Raw genomic sequence first — 16,950 nt, 5'->3', positions numbered from 1 at the left:
TGGTTTTAGGGTATGCCTTAGAAAACTTAAGTAACTGCATTGTTCATTAACGGTACCTTGTTAAGTTTTCTGTATATTAACATGCCTTTATAAAGCCCAACTCCAAGTTTTTTTATCTTTTTTTTTTTTTTTTTTTGTTTTTTTATTGGTAGAGTGGGGAAGAGTTTAAACTTTGTTAGTTTTCTTGATCTTTGTCTGGGATCCCTTTACTATTCATGTTACATCTAAATAAAAAATGAAGGGGGGGGGGGGGTGCTGTATTCTGGTTTTATTGGAAGACATAAAGCACAGATGTCAATAAAAAAACTTTTGTCTAAAATTCTAAACTTTCCTCATTCTACTTAACATGTGTTTCTGCATTTTGTATCTGTTGGAGAGCTTTCTCACCACTTCCAGATATTTCCTGATATGACCGAAGGTGAGAGGAAATCCTTTCAGTAGGGATACAGATTGTAGTACCAGCCTGACAGAGGCTCTCACCCTTTTTTACTCATTCCAAGGCAAAATTAAAATATTTGGATAAAGTTGGGCTTTAAAGCCCAAAAACAAAAATGTAATATATATCGCAGCTTACCAGTCCTTCCCAGTGGTGGCTACATTATTTTTCCTCTTTTAGGGCTGGTTGACACCACAAATTCAACCTTCCGGACATATTTTTTTTAAAGCATTTTAAATGCATTCGGGGAGGGGTTTATCTTTTGTTTTGGCACTTCAAAATCTTAGGACAATAGTTTCATATGTACGTTTACATGTGCTTACACATGTTTTGATGCTTTCGAGGTTAAAAAACTGCAGCAGGTTGTTTTTGTTTAGAACGCTGAAACTGACCACACTAGTGTAAGCTAGGGCCAATGAAATACATGGCAATTACTGTACATGTGGTGTGAATACATACACACTGGAAACCATCAGTTGTGAACCATCCCTCAGGCTTTTTCCCTTAAATATCTGGTATTGCTATTAATAACACTGTGTTCACACTCACTTCTCCATTGAATCTATGGAAGAAACCTTGGTTGCAACACAAGCAGAATTTCAAACATATTAGTCTTTGTTTATCCCTTTTATCTGGTGAATTGATGGGACTAGTAGAAAGCAGAAGCAAAATATGTTTTTTTGGGGGGTTTAGATACACTTAGGGGAGTAAGAACCCACACTTGCAGGACCAAGCTGCTGCTGTTAACCTAAGATTTTGGACTGGAGATGGTATTTATCCAGTTATTGTAATCGTTTTGAAACAGGGAACGTTTACATGGTTTACTGCTAGATAACATTTCAGTAACAAGTGTATGCATGTGCTGCAAAGAGTAGCGATTTGTCGAACAAGCTGGGAAATATCTGTACAATGTAACAAGTGCTTCTGGCAGTGAAAAGCACTTGCTATTGCCACCTAGAGAAGTCTAAGCCCCCGTTCACACTGGGGCGACCTGTCAGGCGACCTGGTCGCCTGACAGGTCGCCTGCCATAGAGAAGCTGTGGACCCGTTCTAATAGGAGCGACACAAGTCGCTCTGACTTAGAAAAAGGGTCCGGAGCTTCTTTGGGGCGACCCGGAGCGACCTGCATAGACTTCAATGTTATGAAGTCCGTGCCGGCCGCTCCGAGGTCGCGGTGCGAGCAGCGCGCCGCGACCTATGAGGTCGCCCTGGCAAGTCGGATCGCCCCAGTGTGAACGGGGCCTAAAACGACTTGATCCTTTTCCACATATTACATTGGGCGATGAAATGCAGGGCAGGGTTGGGCTGTTTGTACCCAGTTAGCTACATTTTTCTAAAGTTAAAGGAGTTGTAAAGGCAGAAGGTTTTTTTTCTTAATGCATTCTATACATTAAGATAAAACGTCTTCTGTGTAGCAGCCACCCTTAGCCCCCATAATACTTACCTGAGCCCCCTCTCTATCCAGCAATGTCCACGAGTCCCTTGGCCATCCACGACTCCTCTCTCCCGAGTGGCGGCTGAGACACAGCAGCCCCATTGGCTGTCAGTCAGCCAATCAGGAGAGGGGGACGGGGTCGAACGGCAGCTCCATATCTGAATGGATACACGGAGCTGCAGCTCAGCTCGGGTGCCCCCATAGCAAGCTGCTTGCTGTGGGGGCACTCAACAGTAGGGAGGGGCCAGGAGCAGCGAAGAGGGATCCAGGAAGAGGAGGATCCGGGCTGCTCTTTGCAAAACTGTACAGAGGAGGTAAGTATAAAAAGGTTTGTTATTTAAAAAAAAAAAAAAAAAACACAAGACTTTACAATCACTTTAAACTCCAGGCAGATGTAATCAACATAATTTGTGCATCACTGAATTTATTTTTGCAAGCAGTTTAGGTACCTGAGTTTGTATTAGAAAGGGGGTAGGGAGCAGCAGTACAAGGATCCAGTCTAATATATATATATATATATATATATATATATATATATGCATACACACACACATTTATTTCACATTACATTTTATAATAATTTCACCTGACATCCTGCTGTGAAATGAAAGATTGCAGTGTTTTCCTTGCAGTTGACTTTAAATGTACACCTTGTTTTTGAGGGCGACTTATGCCAGATAATGCAGACTTCTGTTTTCTGTCTGTTTACAGCAATAAAAATAAACCATATCTGAACACTCAATTACATATCAGGTTCCTGCTGTCACTTGTAGTAAGGATATATGTGCTTTATTATATAGTAGGAATCATTAAAGGCGATATACAGCCAAAGCTTGTTTGGCTGTACATCTCCCATGGATCACAGGAGTGCAGTTCGTTCTGCACTCCTGTGACCCTTTCTCAGCAGAGAGCAGTCTGAAGTCAGCTCTCTGCTGACGTCACAGATGTCAGTCCAGGCAGTGCATCATCACAACCACGGAGTAGGGATCTGCCAGGTGCCAGGATCGACACCCCCCTCAGCCTCCCAGCGAGCGGCTGAGAGCCTGAGCCGGCCGCTCCTCGCCCCTCCGCAGCTCAGTGCTCCAATGAGTGAGGAGACGGCAGAGCAGAGAGCTGTTGACTGACAGCAGCTCTCTGCTCGGGGAGCAGTGCAGAGGCGCCAGGGGACAGATGCAGCATCAGGCCCAATACTTGATCCACCTAGGTAAGTATAAATGGTCAATAACTGCAAACCCCATACTTTTAAAGTGCTTTCATAAATGTCACAGCTATTTATATTTACAATACATGGCTGTTTGCAGGTTCGGGATAACGCCACACTTATTTTATCAAGGATTGGAATTTCTCAGCAACAAGAAGAGAATCATCAAGACCTTCCAGGAGAAAGTAAGGATATTTTGGTTCACATTAATGTTTAAGATTTTAAATGTTGATTTGTGTATATTATTGTATTCCGTTTAGCAAATCCCTCTAATCAATAGGAATCATTTGAAGGAACCAGTATATTTAATTTAGTCATATATTATATATCACAGAGAATTATTCTTTCAAATATTTCTAACATATTTGCTTCCAATTCTGTTGTTAAATCATGCAGTTGTGTTTAGTGCTTAATTTTGCAGTGTCGTAAATTATTAGTATGCCCTACTGAATTTAGTTTATATATGGAATCCCAGCCTGTGGATCTAAACTGGCTGTGTAGTTGTGTCTAGGGAGGTGTGCTGAACATGTTTAACCACTTAAGGACCAGAAGGTTTAAGGGCGGAGCGGTGCAGCTATTGCTCGGGGACGCCGTCATATGACGGCACACCAGAACGGCCTCTCTCGTGCGCCCACAGGGGCGCTCAGTGCAGCGATCGTGGCCGCGCCGTGTTGCTAGGACATGGCGCGACCCCCATCTTGGTAAAGAGCCAATGACATGGCACTTTACCCATGTGATTGGCTGTGTCTAGTCACAGCCGGTCACATGTAAATGAGGAAGTGCCGTTTATTGGCTCTCCTCCCCTCACACTGTCAGTGTGTGTGGCGGGGAGAGCCGTTCAGTGGCTCCTCCTCAAAGGGGGGAGACTAGGACAGGTAATCAGGGCACTGATCATCAGTGCCCTGACTACAGAAAAGTGAAAATCAGTGCCCATAGTGCTGCCAGTCAGTACCCATCAGTGCCTGCTCATCTGTGCTGCCCATCAGTGGCAACTATCAGTGCGGCATATTAGTACCTCCTCATCAGTGCCCATAAGTACCACCTTATAAGTGCCACCTCATCAGTGCCCATAAGTGCCACCTCATCAGTGCAGCCTATCAGCGCACATCAGTGAAGGAGAAAAATTATTTATTTTCAAAATTTACTCACAGAAAGTAAGAAAAAACTTTTGTTTTTTTTTTCAAAATTTTCTGTCTTCTTTTTTTTTTGTAAAAAATAAAAAACCCAGCTGTGAATAAATACCGCCAAAAGAAAGCTCTGTGTGAAAAAAATGAAAAAACTTTCATATGGGTACAGTGTAGCATGATTGCTCAATTGTCATTCAAAGTGTGACAGGGCTGAAAGCTGAAAATTGGCCTGGGCAGGAGGGGGGTGAAAGTGCACTGTATTGAATTGGTTAATGACCAGGCCATTTTTTGCAATTTGGACTTTAAGTGGTAATTGCACAGTAATGCAGTGCTGTACCCAAACAAAATTTGTCCTTTTTTTCCCCCACAAAAAGAGCTTTATTTTGGTGGTATTTGATATAACCTCTGCGGTCTTTATTTTTTTTTAGATATAAATGGAAAAAGACCAAAAATTTTGAGAAAAAAAAAATTCTCTTTCGTTCATTGACGGACACAGCTTCAGGTCTTCATAACTGTTGGGTCATACTGCCCCCTACAGGAGTAGGACACAGTAGGCAGAAAAAAGTCTGGCTACACCCATGGGCAGTCCCAGGGGGTATACTCCCCCTCTCTGCTATAATAATTTTTGTTTCTGTCTAGTCAGGAGTAAGTACCTAGTTCCTTGCTGGGATCTCTGGTCCTGGCATTTTTTTCTTTTAGTTACATATTGGTAGTAGTTGAGGTTGAATAAAGACGATAGTCCATCCAGTTCAACCTGTGAAGGTGTGTGTGGACGTAATTATTTCACATACCCCTGAATGTTTTGATCCTTGAGATGTACGTCCAACAGTCTTTTAAAAGTAGCCATACTCCCCGCAGTTACTACAACTTGTGGTAGAGAATTGCACAATCTTGTTGCCCTTACTGTAAAAAACCCCCTGCGTAGCCGAAGGTTAAATCTCTTCTCCTCTAATCGCATTGTATGGCCTTGTGCCCTCATGCATTCATTGCGACAGAACAGTTTTTTTTCTATGCTGATATCACCGTTGAGGTACTTGTAAATCGCTATCATGTCCCCTCTTAGACGTCTCCTTTCCAGGGAGAATAAATCAAGCGCTTGTAAGCGCTCTTCATAATTAAGGTCCTCCAGTCCCCTAATCAGTTTAGTTGCTCTTCTCTGGACTCTCTCCAGCTCCTTCACATCCCTTCTGAGGACTAGCGACCAGAACTGGACAGAATACTCCAGATGTGGTCGGACCAGTGTTTTATAAAGTGGTAGGATTATAGTTTTATCTCTGGAATACATCCCCTTCCTTATGCATGCTAATATTCTGCCGGCCTTTGGCAGCTGCAGCTTGACATTGCATGCTATTGTCAAGTCTATCTTCCACTAAGACTCGCAGATCTTTCTCCATTTTTGATTCCCCCAAAGTGTATTGGGCGTTTGTTTTTAGTCCCCAAGTGCAATACCTTACACTTCTCCACATTAAACCTCATTTGCCATGTAGTTGCCCACTCTGTTATTTTGTTCAGGTCCTTCTGTAAGATTTCTGCCTCACGATGAGAAGTTATTGCCCTACTCAATTTTATGTCATCTTCAAAAACTGAGATTGAGCTAATGAATCCCATCCTCAATGTGATTTATGAATAAATTGAACAATATTGGTCCCAGGACTGAGCCTTGGGGGACCCCACTTACCGTCCCAGTATGCGTGATTACCACCCTTTGGACACGCCCTTTTAGCCAGTTTTGTATCCAAGAGCAAACCTTGTGGTCGATGCCTGCAGACCTTATTTTATAAATTAAGCGTTTGTGGAGAACTGTATCAAACGCCTTAGCAAAATCCAGGTACACCACATCTGCAGATCTCCCACTATCTAGCTCACCTCCACGTAGAATGTTAACAGATAGAATTGTTTCTCCTGGTATTTTCCTGTGAGATCTACAATCAACTGCCGGACTGGGCGACGGGCCAGATAATCTAGATCCAGTGTTCACCCTAGTCTGGCCAGCGAGAGCACGCAGACCTCTGCTCTGCCCTAGGTTGGCCGCGACCTAGCCCCGTTAGACGGGGGCTGGCCTGAGAGTTTAACACCTCGCTAGGTCACATACAACCTGGTCTCAGCCCGAGTCACAGCGTTCCTCCTGGCCAAACCCCTCCCCCCCCCCAATTTCGATGGAGAGGAGATTCTGTCTGGATCGCCTGGTTCCTGGTATGGTGAGCAGCTGTCCCCCCCCCCCTCACCCTGGAGGTTTTGGGGTGGAAATGGGCCCCTCCTTGGGACGGTCCGACCCCCGGGTTCCCTCCTTCCCGTCAAGCCCCCCCTGTCATCTGTCCCCCATCCTACCCCCCCCCCCGGCCTCCACATATGTTTGGGTGGTATGATCCACCTTCTGAGGTGGGGGCACGGCGCTATGCTGGCGATGGTGGCCAGGGGGTGCGCTGCCGGCGACTTGACGATCAACTGTGGGAGGGTGGGGTTTACGTGGTGGGGGCTCCTGCCAAGGCCCCCCGTCCTGCCTGGGTCTGTCCTTGAGACCTGGATTCCCTCCTGGGTCCCTGTAAGCCTCGTAGGGCTGCCATTTTGTTGTAGCCTGTGTGTTTCTATACACAGCGGTCATGTTTGTGTAGTCCGGCGGCCATTTTGCGTTGGTTTGACATTGAAAATAGCGGCAGCAATGACAGTGGAGCCCTGTGGGTAACGATTTTGGCAGTGGGAGCCCATCCTCCTCTCCTGGTGCTGACACCTGGATCTTTTCACTTCCTGATCGCCACACATGGAGTGCAGATTATTCTGGTGGCTGCAGGTGCCTGTTTCTGCTGGGTGGTGAGTTTGGTGGGGTTCTCTCCCTCTGCTGAGGAACGCTTGGAGCTTGTGCCTGGCGACCCGGGTGGTGCTTCCAGCATGGTGGGGGTTGTCCCTTGCAGTGTTTTACACTTTTAGTTCTCTCCCTCTCCTCCTGGTTACTCATGGAGTCTTTGGAGCACATCTCCCTACCTGATCCCCCCTCTCTAAAGCTACGGGGCCCGCCGGGTCCCAACCATCCATCGATGCACTGACGGCGTTCCTGGAGTCCTTTTTGTCCCAGGTGGAGGTGGTCTTCAGGCGACGGGCTAGCAAAAAGTGCCCCCTGCCTCATCTGTCTCATCAGATCCTGAATCTGATTTGGACATGGGTCACCCTGCTGGGTCTGCAACCACATGTCTGGAATCCTCTGATAGTGAGGATGATTCCTCCACGTCTGCAACCACACACGAAAAGGTGCTGGTGGAAGCACTGATTGTATTTGATTGTATGTAGACTACAAGCACTGAACCTATTCTCTCTGGAGAAGAGACGATTGAGGGGGGATATGATATCAATGTACAAATACTGTACTGGCGACCCAAGCATAAGGAACAAACTATTCAGAAAAAGGAGATACAATAAGACACGTGGCCACTCGCTAAAACTTGAGGAAAGGTGGTTTAACCTTTAAAGTGCGTAAGGGGTTCTTCACTGTAAGAGCGGTAAGGATGTGGAATTCTCTTCCACAAGCAGTCGTATCAGCAGGGAGCATTGATAGTTTCAAAAAACTATTAGATGGACACCTTAAAGACCACAACATACAGGGGTATACAATGTACGGTTAAAAGCAAACACACACACACATCATAGGTTGAACTGGATGGACTGATGTCTTTTTTCAACCTCACTAACTATGTAACTATGTAACTTACTGTGCATGAGACCTTGAAGATAAAGGATGCAGCTGCGATGGAGGCGCAGGTTCCCTTTGGCACTCACAAGCCATCCACAGCTGCAAAGGTGTTTCCTTTCCCCACCTATTTTGACAGAATAGTCGCTAAAGAGTGTAGACAACCAAAGCGTAGGGTCCCTAAGCGCTTTACTAGGCGTTACCCCTATGAGGAGTCCCTACTTAAGAAATGGACTGTTCCACCGGTGGTGGACCCTCCGACTTCCAGATTGAACAAGGCAACCATGAATCCAGTTGAAGAGTTCCCGGCCTTTAAGGATCCAGCTGACAGGAAGGAGGAATGCTGTGGCCTGCGAAATGAACACTCTGGCTGGTTCAGCACTGAGGCTGGTATTCACCATTGCCCTGGTGTCGCAATCTCTGACCGAGTGGGCTAAGCTTTTACACCGTGACCTGGACAGCTCCCCCTAGCTTTGCTGAGCTAGTGAACCAGCTGGTCCAGGGGCTGCAGTTTATCTGTAATGCCTCTTTGGATGGCACTCCCTTAGTGGGTCAGCTCTCTGTTTTGGCAGTGGTCCTTCGGTGTGTCTTTTGGCTCAAATGCTGGTCTGCGGACCAGACTTCTAAAAAGGCCTTGACTGATCTTCCATTTTAAGATTGCCTGTTTGGAGCTACCCTGGATGACATCATAAAAGGTCTCACAGGTGGGGAAAAGTACCTTTCTTCCGCAGGCGAATAAGGGCTAGAAACCTCGTCATAGATGTGAGCCTTCCTTTTCAGCTCGTAATAAGTTTTTTTTCGTCCCTCAGGGTCTACTGACAAGGACTTAAAGTCTTTCAGGGCCTCCTCTGGAGGATCCAAATAAACCTGATCTGGTAAGCCCAGAGCGGGCTTCTCGAGACTCGCAGACAAGCCTCCATCAGCATGAAGGTGCGCCCTCACCCGTATCGGGGATGGGGGGGCGTCTTCGCTAGTTTCCGGACCCGTGGACTGCCTTGGTGCAAGACAAGTGGGTCCACAGTCATTCGGTCCGGCTACAAGATCGAATTTCACTCTTGTCCCTCGGCAAGGTTCTTTACTTCCAACTTGCACCTGTCCCCGGACCGCTTACAGGGTCTGTTTGGGGCGGTACAAGACCTGTTACGTCAAGGGGTGATTTTTAACTGTTCTGACTTCGGAACGTTTTCAGGGTTTTTACTCAAACCTTTTTACAGTTCCCAGGAAGGAAGGCAAAGTGCATCCAATCCTGGACCTCAAGGCGCTGAGTCGAGGAATTACACCCCAAAATGCATTCTGCTGCTTCTCCTGAGTATGGAGATATCCCATGTGTGAGACTTTCAGGTTATCTGCATACAGGACCCCGAAAACCAATCACTGCATCCAGGCTTTCTAAGGGCGTAAATTGTTGATTTCACTCCTCACTACCTATCACAGTTTCGGAGGCCATGAAATGCCAAGATAGCACAACCCTCCACCACCACCCCAAAAGAAAAATTTTGAGGTAAACCCTCACTTCCCTGACACCCGCAAGTGCCGCGCCCGCATGCGGGAGACTCCCACAACTCGCAGGAGACTTGGGATGTCTGGAGACAGAATGGGGTCTGGCAGCTGTGACAGAACGGAGCCGATGCTTCCTGTATAGTTCCGGCTCTGTCCTGTCACAGGCGGAGTAATATCAAATGCACTCCGCCTGTGAGAGGAGAGATACAGGAAGTATCGGCTCTGCATGCTTCCTCCAGTCCTCACACTCTCCCTGCAAGCAGGAACCACCAGCAGTACCCGCCAGCAGTAAGTCACATCTGCTAGGGGTGCAACTAGCCCACAGCACATAATTGTAAATATACCAGCATGTGCAGTGTTTCTGACTCCTACCACCATGACCACTTGAAATCATTGAAGTGATCATGGTGGTTGGAGTGTTCCTTTAATATCTCTCAGAAGAAGTAAACAAAGTACACATGGGTCGAATGTTGGGCAACATCAGCCAGTTTGCTAAAACTGGCCGCCATTGGGCCCGTGTGTATGGCAGCCGGTCCAACAGAACCCAGCCATTCGGCATGCGTGAAAAAAAACTGGCTCCTAACCTTTTTAGCTGCTCCTAGATTTCAGGCAAATTTTTCAAGCCCTGCCCTAATCTGTTTGCTGAGAGGCATGTTGAGTATTTTGCAGATCTCGCTTTTTGTCACAAAGTTTTGAAAGAAGAAAAAAAAAAAATTCTTTATCGTCCATTGACAGACGCAGCCTCCATCTTCATTAGCCATTGGCTTATGCTGCCCACTACAGAAGTAGTTCTAGGCATGAAAAAAATTAAATCTCCACACCCATAGGGCTGTCCCCACAGGCATAACCCACACACCCTCTGCTCCAGCAAACCAGTTTGTTGCTGCCTAGAGGAGGAGTAGGACCTAGGTTTCCTGCTGGGACTTCGGTCTTAGTTTTTTTTTTTTTTCAGCATATTTTGTTTTTATTTCTCTTTACTCACTTTGCTAGCTAGTGTTCAGGGGGATCCTCATGGTGATCTGAAAGCAATGCCGGCTGGGGTTTCGTACTGGATAATCTAGATCCTTAAGGTCTCCCCAGCCTGGCCTACGAGCGTGAGCAGGTATAGTCCCGCACTAGGCCTCGCCACGACGATGCCCCTTTCCGGCTGTGGATGAGCCTGCGAGCGGATGTCTCGCTGGGACGCAACGACCTGCAACGCCCTGAGTTGCAGCGTACCCTTCAGGTGGAAGGCAGTCTGCCCGGAGCGGAGCCCACCCGGTCCATGGCATGGTGCGTAAATGTGACCCCCCTTGGTGGTCTTGGGGGGGGGGGGATGTGGGCTCTCTCCTGGGGATAATAGAACCTGGACTTCCTAAAAGATCCCCCTGGCCTGTCAGGTACCCAGCCCTGTGCCCTGTCTCCCTCTCCCATCCCCACAGGGGGCTATGTAACTGGGGCGCCTGGCGTCCTGAGGGGGGGTGGCAATCATACCTTGTTTCTTGCTGGGTCAGGTTGTAGATCCTTAGGGCCTTCATTTTTGGGGTCCCTGGCCGCATGGCACGCAGTGGGCACTGCCATCTTAAGTGTGGGCAATGTATAATTTTTACCCATTGACTTGTAAGGGGCAGCCATTTTCCCTGTGCTTCCTATTTAATTGTATTGGCATCCATTTTTGTGTAGTCCTATTGAGCTACACAGGCAATGTGACCTTTCACATCCAAGCCAAGGTCACTTCCTGTGATTCTTCGTCCTGCTGCACAGTCCGATTCAGGAGGTTTTTCTCTGGAGGTAGTACAGAACTGGGGTCTTTGTGGACATATCCCTGCACACTCTGTCAGTGTATATTTAAGGGGGACTCCGAAGACTACTGCGATCGGCGGTGGGAACTGCGATTGGCGTTTCTTAAAGTGACAGTACTACGTTTTTCTGTTGCATTGATTATGAAGTCCCAGGCTGTAAATTCACCCTCAGACCCGCTCAGTGCGACACCCGGACCGTCCAGATCGCGGTCGCTGGCCGTGATTTCAGCAGCTTTGGAAAGCCTAAACGACCGCTGCCTTCTCAATCTTTGGTGGGGTCCTCTGATCAGAGGCTGATATGGTCGCCACGTACGCCCCTCTACTCGAGGGGTTGCTGTCCTCGCAATCAGATGGGGACGAGGACCTGTCTTCAGCTGCAGCACGGGAACGCACTCTGGTGGAAGCCCTGATTGCTTCAGTAAGGGAAACTTTAAAATTGGCAGACGAGCCCATGCCAGGAGGGACGCAGGTGTCTTTTGGCTCCCGCAAGACCCAAAAGTCGGGCAAGGTTTCCCTTGTCCAGAGACTTTTCATGATATTCGTTCTGATCATAGGCTTTAAACGCCGGTATCCTTTTGTTGAGACGGTTTCCAATCATTGGATGGTGCCGCCTAAGGTTGACCACCTGGTCTCCAGGTTGAACAAATCTACTATTGTGCCTGTGAAGGATTCCCTGGTTTTTACGGATCCGGTGGACAGACGGGTGGAGTTCCTATCCCGCCATCTTCACGTGTTGGCGGGTTCTATTCTAAAACTGTTTTTCTCTTACGTCCTCTGACAGTCGCCGCCCACTCATTCAGTCTTCACCAATGGGTATTGACCTTAAGCTAGGCATAAGACTTGTTAAAAACAAAGTAATTTACATAGACACACCTATGGGGGCTGTCCCACTGGTCCAATACCCCCCTATCAGCCATCCCAACTCAGTTTGTCTTCTGCCTAGTTAGGAGTAAGATAGGCTTCCCTGTGCTGGGGCTACGGCCTCAGCCTTTCTTCTGTTTTATGGTTTTATTTTCTGCAAATGTGTTTTCTTTGCACTACTAGCTGTTTATTTGTCAGCATTTAGTTAGTCGGATCTTCGGATGACGACTGCGTTGCAGAGCTGGGAGTCAGGTTGGTCATCCTGGTGCTCCAGGACAGAGGGCCTTATGGAATCCCAGCCCGCCATTGAGCATTTAGCAGGCTATGCGTACGCCCTGGCCTCGCAAACAACCTGTCCCTGTCCTCAGGGATGAAAGCCCGCGCTTGGACGTCTCAACCGCAGTTCCGTGCGTTGCTAGCGTCCTACATTTTTGGCTGACGGCACCCCCACCGCCTGGGGTGGGAGGCTTCCCGTTTGATGAGAGGCGCCCACACCATTGGGTACGGTAATTACATTCAGTGTGGGGCCTCTGTCTGGGGATGTCAGTCTGATGTGGCTGTAGTATCCCCTCATGTCTGTGCTTTCGGGGCTCCCTTACTCCCGGTCCCTGCGGGGGCTCTACCGCGTCTGGGACGCTATGTGGGGGGGTTGTGGGGGGTCCCTCTCCTGAGTGCCACTATTTTGTGTGTGTTGGGGTGCAGACATGTGCAGCGGCCGCTGTGGGGTTAAAAACCGCGGGTCCGCCATTTTAGGTGTGGGCAGCTGCTTGGCTTCACTATGGGCACTTCTGCAGCAATGTATGTAGTGTATTTTGGTGCCTTCCGGTGCCATCTTGTGTGTGGCACTGTGTTTCTTCTGTGCATATGTTGGCGGCCATTTTCCCGGAGCCTCCCATTGCTTTCTATGGGCAACCCTTTTCCCTTAGCCTAAAATCCTAGTTCAGCCTCATGCGATGACATCACTTCCTTTTTTCATGCAGAGGAGATCGTCAGGAGCGTGGTAACACTTGTGGGGTCTGTCTTTGCTGTTTTTTGTGGGGAATACCTCTGGCTGCCAGCTTATTCCTGCTTGCGGGGTCTATTAGCATAGTCCTTCATAGCGGTGTACTGCGGTGGGATCGCCATGCGCTTAAAGGGCCAGTACCTTGAAAAAAAAAAAAAAAATTTTTCTTATGGAGTCCCAGGACAGCAAATTCCCCCCAGCTTTGGATGATTCAGGCTGCTCTGGATCTTCTGCTCTGACTGTTGCACTTGCGACTTTAGCGTCCAAAGTGGATCTATTGATGGCTGAACGGGATACTAGAAAAAGGCCTAGGCTTTCTCATTCTTCTGATTCCGATTCTGACATGGTTGCCGTGGATAGTGTGCCCCTTGAAGGGTCTCGTTCTTCCCAGTCTGAAGGGGAGGCGGAGGATGAGGAGGGGGATGATTCCCCCCCTGGGACGGCCGAAGAACGCGCAGCTATGGCTGCACTGATTACTGCTGTAAAAGATACACTACATTTAGAGGATGAGCCCAATCCTCCGGGCAATCGGTCCTCTTTTGGTACCCGCAGATCCCGAAAGGCGGCGCAGGTGTTTCCTTGCCCCGCTGAGTTTCACGAAACTGTGAATGAACAATGGCGCAATTTGAAGCGCAATTTTGTGGTGCCAAAACGGTTTCAATTCCGTTACCCCTTTGCGTCTCCTACGGATTTGCGCTGGTCTGTGGCCCCTAAAGTGGATCATACTGTGTCCAGATTGAACAGGGCGACTCTGGTACCCACCGAGGATTCTCCGGTGTTTAGGGACCCTACGGATAGGAGGCTGGAATCCCTTGCCCGCCATGCCTATATGGTGGCGGGTTCCATGCTGAAACCTATTTTTGCCTCCATCATGGTGTCTCAAGCGGTGGCAGATTGGACCAGGGTGCTTAAGCGCACCCTCATGGCTGATTCTGCCCCCCCTACTACCTTGGAGATGGTGGACCAGATTCATCAAGCGGTTATGTATCTGTGTGACGCGGCCTTGGATGAGGCCCCATTAGCAGCACGCCTGTCTTGTGTCGCGGTACTTAACCGTCGCTTGATTTGGTTAAAGAGCTTGTCGGCTGACCAGACTTCCAGGAAGATGGTGTCTGACATCCCTTATGCGGGGGTTCGTCTTTTTGGGGAATCCCTGGACGAATTGGTTAAAGGAGTCACTGGGGGCAAGAGCACTCTGATGCCCCAGAATCCTAGGGGTAAGTTCTTCCGCGGTAAGCAAGGCCCTTCCTTTAAACCAAATCAGGGGTCCTTTCGTGCCTTCAAGGCACAGGACAAGGGGAAACAGTTCAAGGGCCAGGGTGGCCAGAGAAAGCCCTGGGCGGGCAAGCCAAAAGCCGCCCAGGCTGGTGCGCAGCCCAGTCCGCCACTGCCTGAAGGGGCGCCCTCACCCGTTCCAGGGGTGGGGAGACGTCTGCGCGTTTTTCTCGAACCTTGGCTGCGCCGTATTCCGGACATGTGGGTTCAGGAAATCATTTGATCATTCAAATTCCTTTCGTGACCCTCAAATCTTCATTTGACCCCAGATCGGTTGCAAGATCTTCATCGCCCAGGGGGTTATCGTCCCGGTGCCACATCGGGACAGATTTCGGGGTTTTTACTCAAATCTGTTCACTGTGCCCAGAAAGGAGGGCAAGGTGCGTCCGATTCTGGACTTGAAAGCTCTCAACCGCTTTGTGCGCGTTCAGAAATTCCGCATGGAATCACTCCGCTTGGTGGTGGCCTCCTTGAGTCCAGAACCTGCAGGACAAGGTCAGGTCCCTCAGGGACAACGAGTCCTCGTCACTCTGGACCTGTATGCGGTCCCTGGGGTTGATGGTGTCGGCCTTCGAGGCGATACCGTTTGCACATTTTCACACGCGGTCTCTCCAGGCGGAGATACTGGCCAGATGGGACAGGCTTCCTCAGTCCTTGGACCTGAGGGTGTCTCTGAGTCGCCAAACTAGAGTGGATCTTCTTTGGTGGCTCCAGTCTCCGGCTGTAGCAGAGAGAAAATCCTTCCGGCCGTTGCTGTAGACGGTGATTACCACGGATGCCAGCCTGTCGGGCTGGGGTGTCGTTCTGGGCAACCTGTCTGCCCAGGGCACTTGGTCGGTGGAGGAATTCTCCCTACCGATAAACATCTTGGAATTGAGAGCGATCAGGCTGTGCCTGCTCCATTGGTTGGATCGTCTTCAAGGCCGCCCTGTACGGGTGCAAACAGACAATGCCACTGCGGTGGCTTACATCAATCACCAAGGGGGCACCAGGAGTGCCCGGGCGGCCCAGGAGGTGACCAGTATTCTGTCTTGGGCCGAGACTCACGTCTCGGCGATTTCAGCAGTTCACATTCCGGGTGTGGAGAACTGGCAGGCCGATTATCTGAGCCGCCAGACCCTGGACCAGGGGGAATGGTCCCTGCACCCAGAGGTATTTCAAATGCTGTGTGCGAAATGGGAATCCCCGGATGTGGATCTGTTCGCGTCCCGGCTAAACAACAAGGTGGGAAGGTTCGTGGCAAGAACGCGTGATCCTCTGGCAGGCGCCTCGGATGCGCTGGTGGTATCGTCTGATCTATGCCTTTCCCCCGATTCAGTTGTTGTCCAGGTTCCTGCGCAGGTTGGTCTCGGAACCGAAGTTGGTGATTCTGGTGGCCCCGGACTGGCCACGCCGGTCCTGGTACGCGGACATCATTCAACTGGCCGTCGAGCCTCCATGGCGGCTACCGTTACGAGAGGATCTACTGTCTCAGGGACCGATCTTCCATTCTGCTTTACAGTCGCTGGCTTTAACGGCATGGCTGTTGAAAGCCAGGTCCTGAGAGACAGGGGTCTCTCATCTGAGGTCATTTCTACTTTGCTCAAGGCTACTAAAGCCTCGTCCGGTAAGATCTATTACCGTACTTGGAAGGCTTATTTTGCCTGGTGTGAATCCAGAGGCTTACCTCCTCGTTCCTACTCTGTGGCGAGGGTTTTGGCCTTCCTACAAACTGGTGTGGACCAGCGCCTGGAGTTGACCACGATTAAGGGCCAGTTGTCTGCACTGGCCATCCTTTTCCAGCTCCCCTTGGCGTCTAACTCTTTGATTCGCACCTTTATTCAAGGTGTGCATCACTAGGCCCCTCCTCGGAGGGCGCCTCTACCTCCTTGGGACTTGAACTTGATTCTGTCCGTTTTGCAACGTCCTCCCTTTGAAAACATAAGGGAAATTTCTTTGCCTCTGCTGTCAAAAAAGGATGCTTTTCTAGTGGCGATCACCTCTGCACGCAGAGTGTCGGAGTTGGCGGCTTTGTCTTGCCGCTCCCCTTACCTGGTGGTTCATAGGGATAAGGTGGTCTTGCGACCCAACCAGTCCTTCCTTCCAAAGGTGGTTTCTGATTTTCACCTTAATGAGGACATTGTTTTGCCTTCGCTTTGTGCGAATCCTAAACATCCTAAGGAGTTTGCCTTACATTCCTTGGATGTTGTCAGGGCGATCACTGTTTACCTGTCGTCCACTGAATCCTTTCGGAAGTTGGATTCTCTTTTTGTCCTTCCTGAGGGACCTCGGAAGGGTATGGCTGCGTCTGCGGCAACCATTTCAAAATGGATCAGACGATTGTACAGGCCTATTAGATTAAGGAAAGGGTACCACCCTTCCCTGTCATGGCGCACTCTACCAGAGCGGTGAGTGCGTCCTGGGCCTTCCGACATTAGGCTTCGGTGGCCCAGGTGTGCAAGGCTGCGACTTGTTCGTCAGTGCACACCTTTTCAAAATTCTACAAACTTGATGTTCTGGCATCGGCAGATGCCTCCTTTGGCCGCAAAGTTGTGTGTGCGGCAATGCCTTAAGGGGGCCCTGGTTTGGCAGGTCCCTGGCTCTTGGGGTTGTTTTCCCCCTTGTTTATTTGCTTTCCTGGGTTGTTGCTGCAGTTGAGCTTTTTCTGTTGCC

The 16,950-nt window shown here is 49.2% G+C and overlaps 1 protein-coding gene across 1 annotated transcript in view; it reads left to right on the top strand.

Moving 5' to 3' along the window:
* PLXNB2 (plexin B2) overlaps nucleotides 1-16,950 on the top strand; it is a 560,635-nt gene that overhangs the window by 503,856 nt on the left and 39,829 nt on the right. The window contains exon 30 of the mRNA XM_082254716.1: nucleotides 3,173-3,257. Within this exon, the coding sequence (XP_082110842.1) occupies nucleotides 3,173-3,257 (85 nt within the window). The remainder of the gene's footprint in view (nucleotides 1-3,172; nucleotides 3,258-16,950) is intronic.

This window comes from Pelophylax lessonae, assembly GCF_965119305.1.
Source record: "Pelophylax lessonae genome assembly, chromosome: 4".
In the NCBI taxonomy this organism is placed as follows: Eukaryota; Metazoa; Chordata; class Amphibia; order Anura; family Ranidae; genus Pelophylax; species Pelophylax lessonae.
Note: the sequence above shows the minus strand (reverse complement) of the source record. Positions and strands in the feature narration are given on the sequence as shown.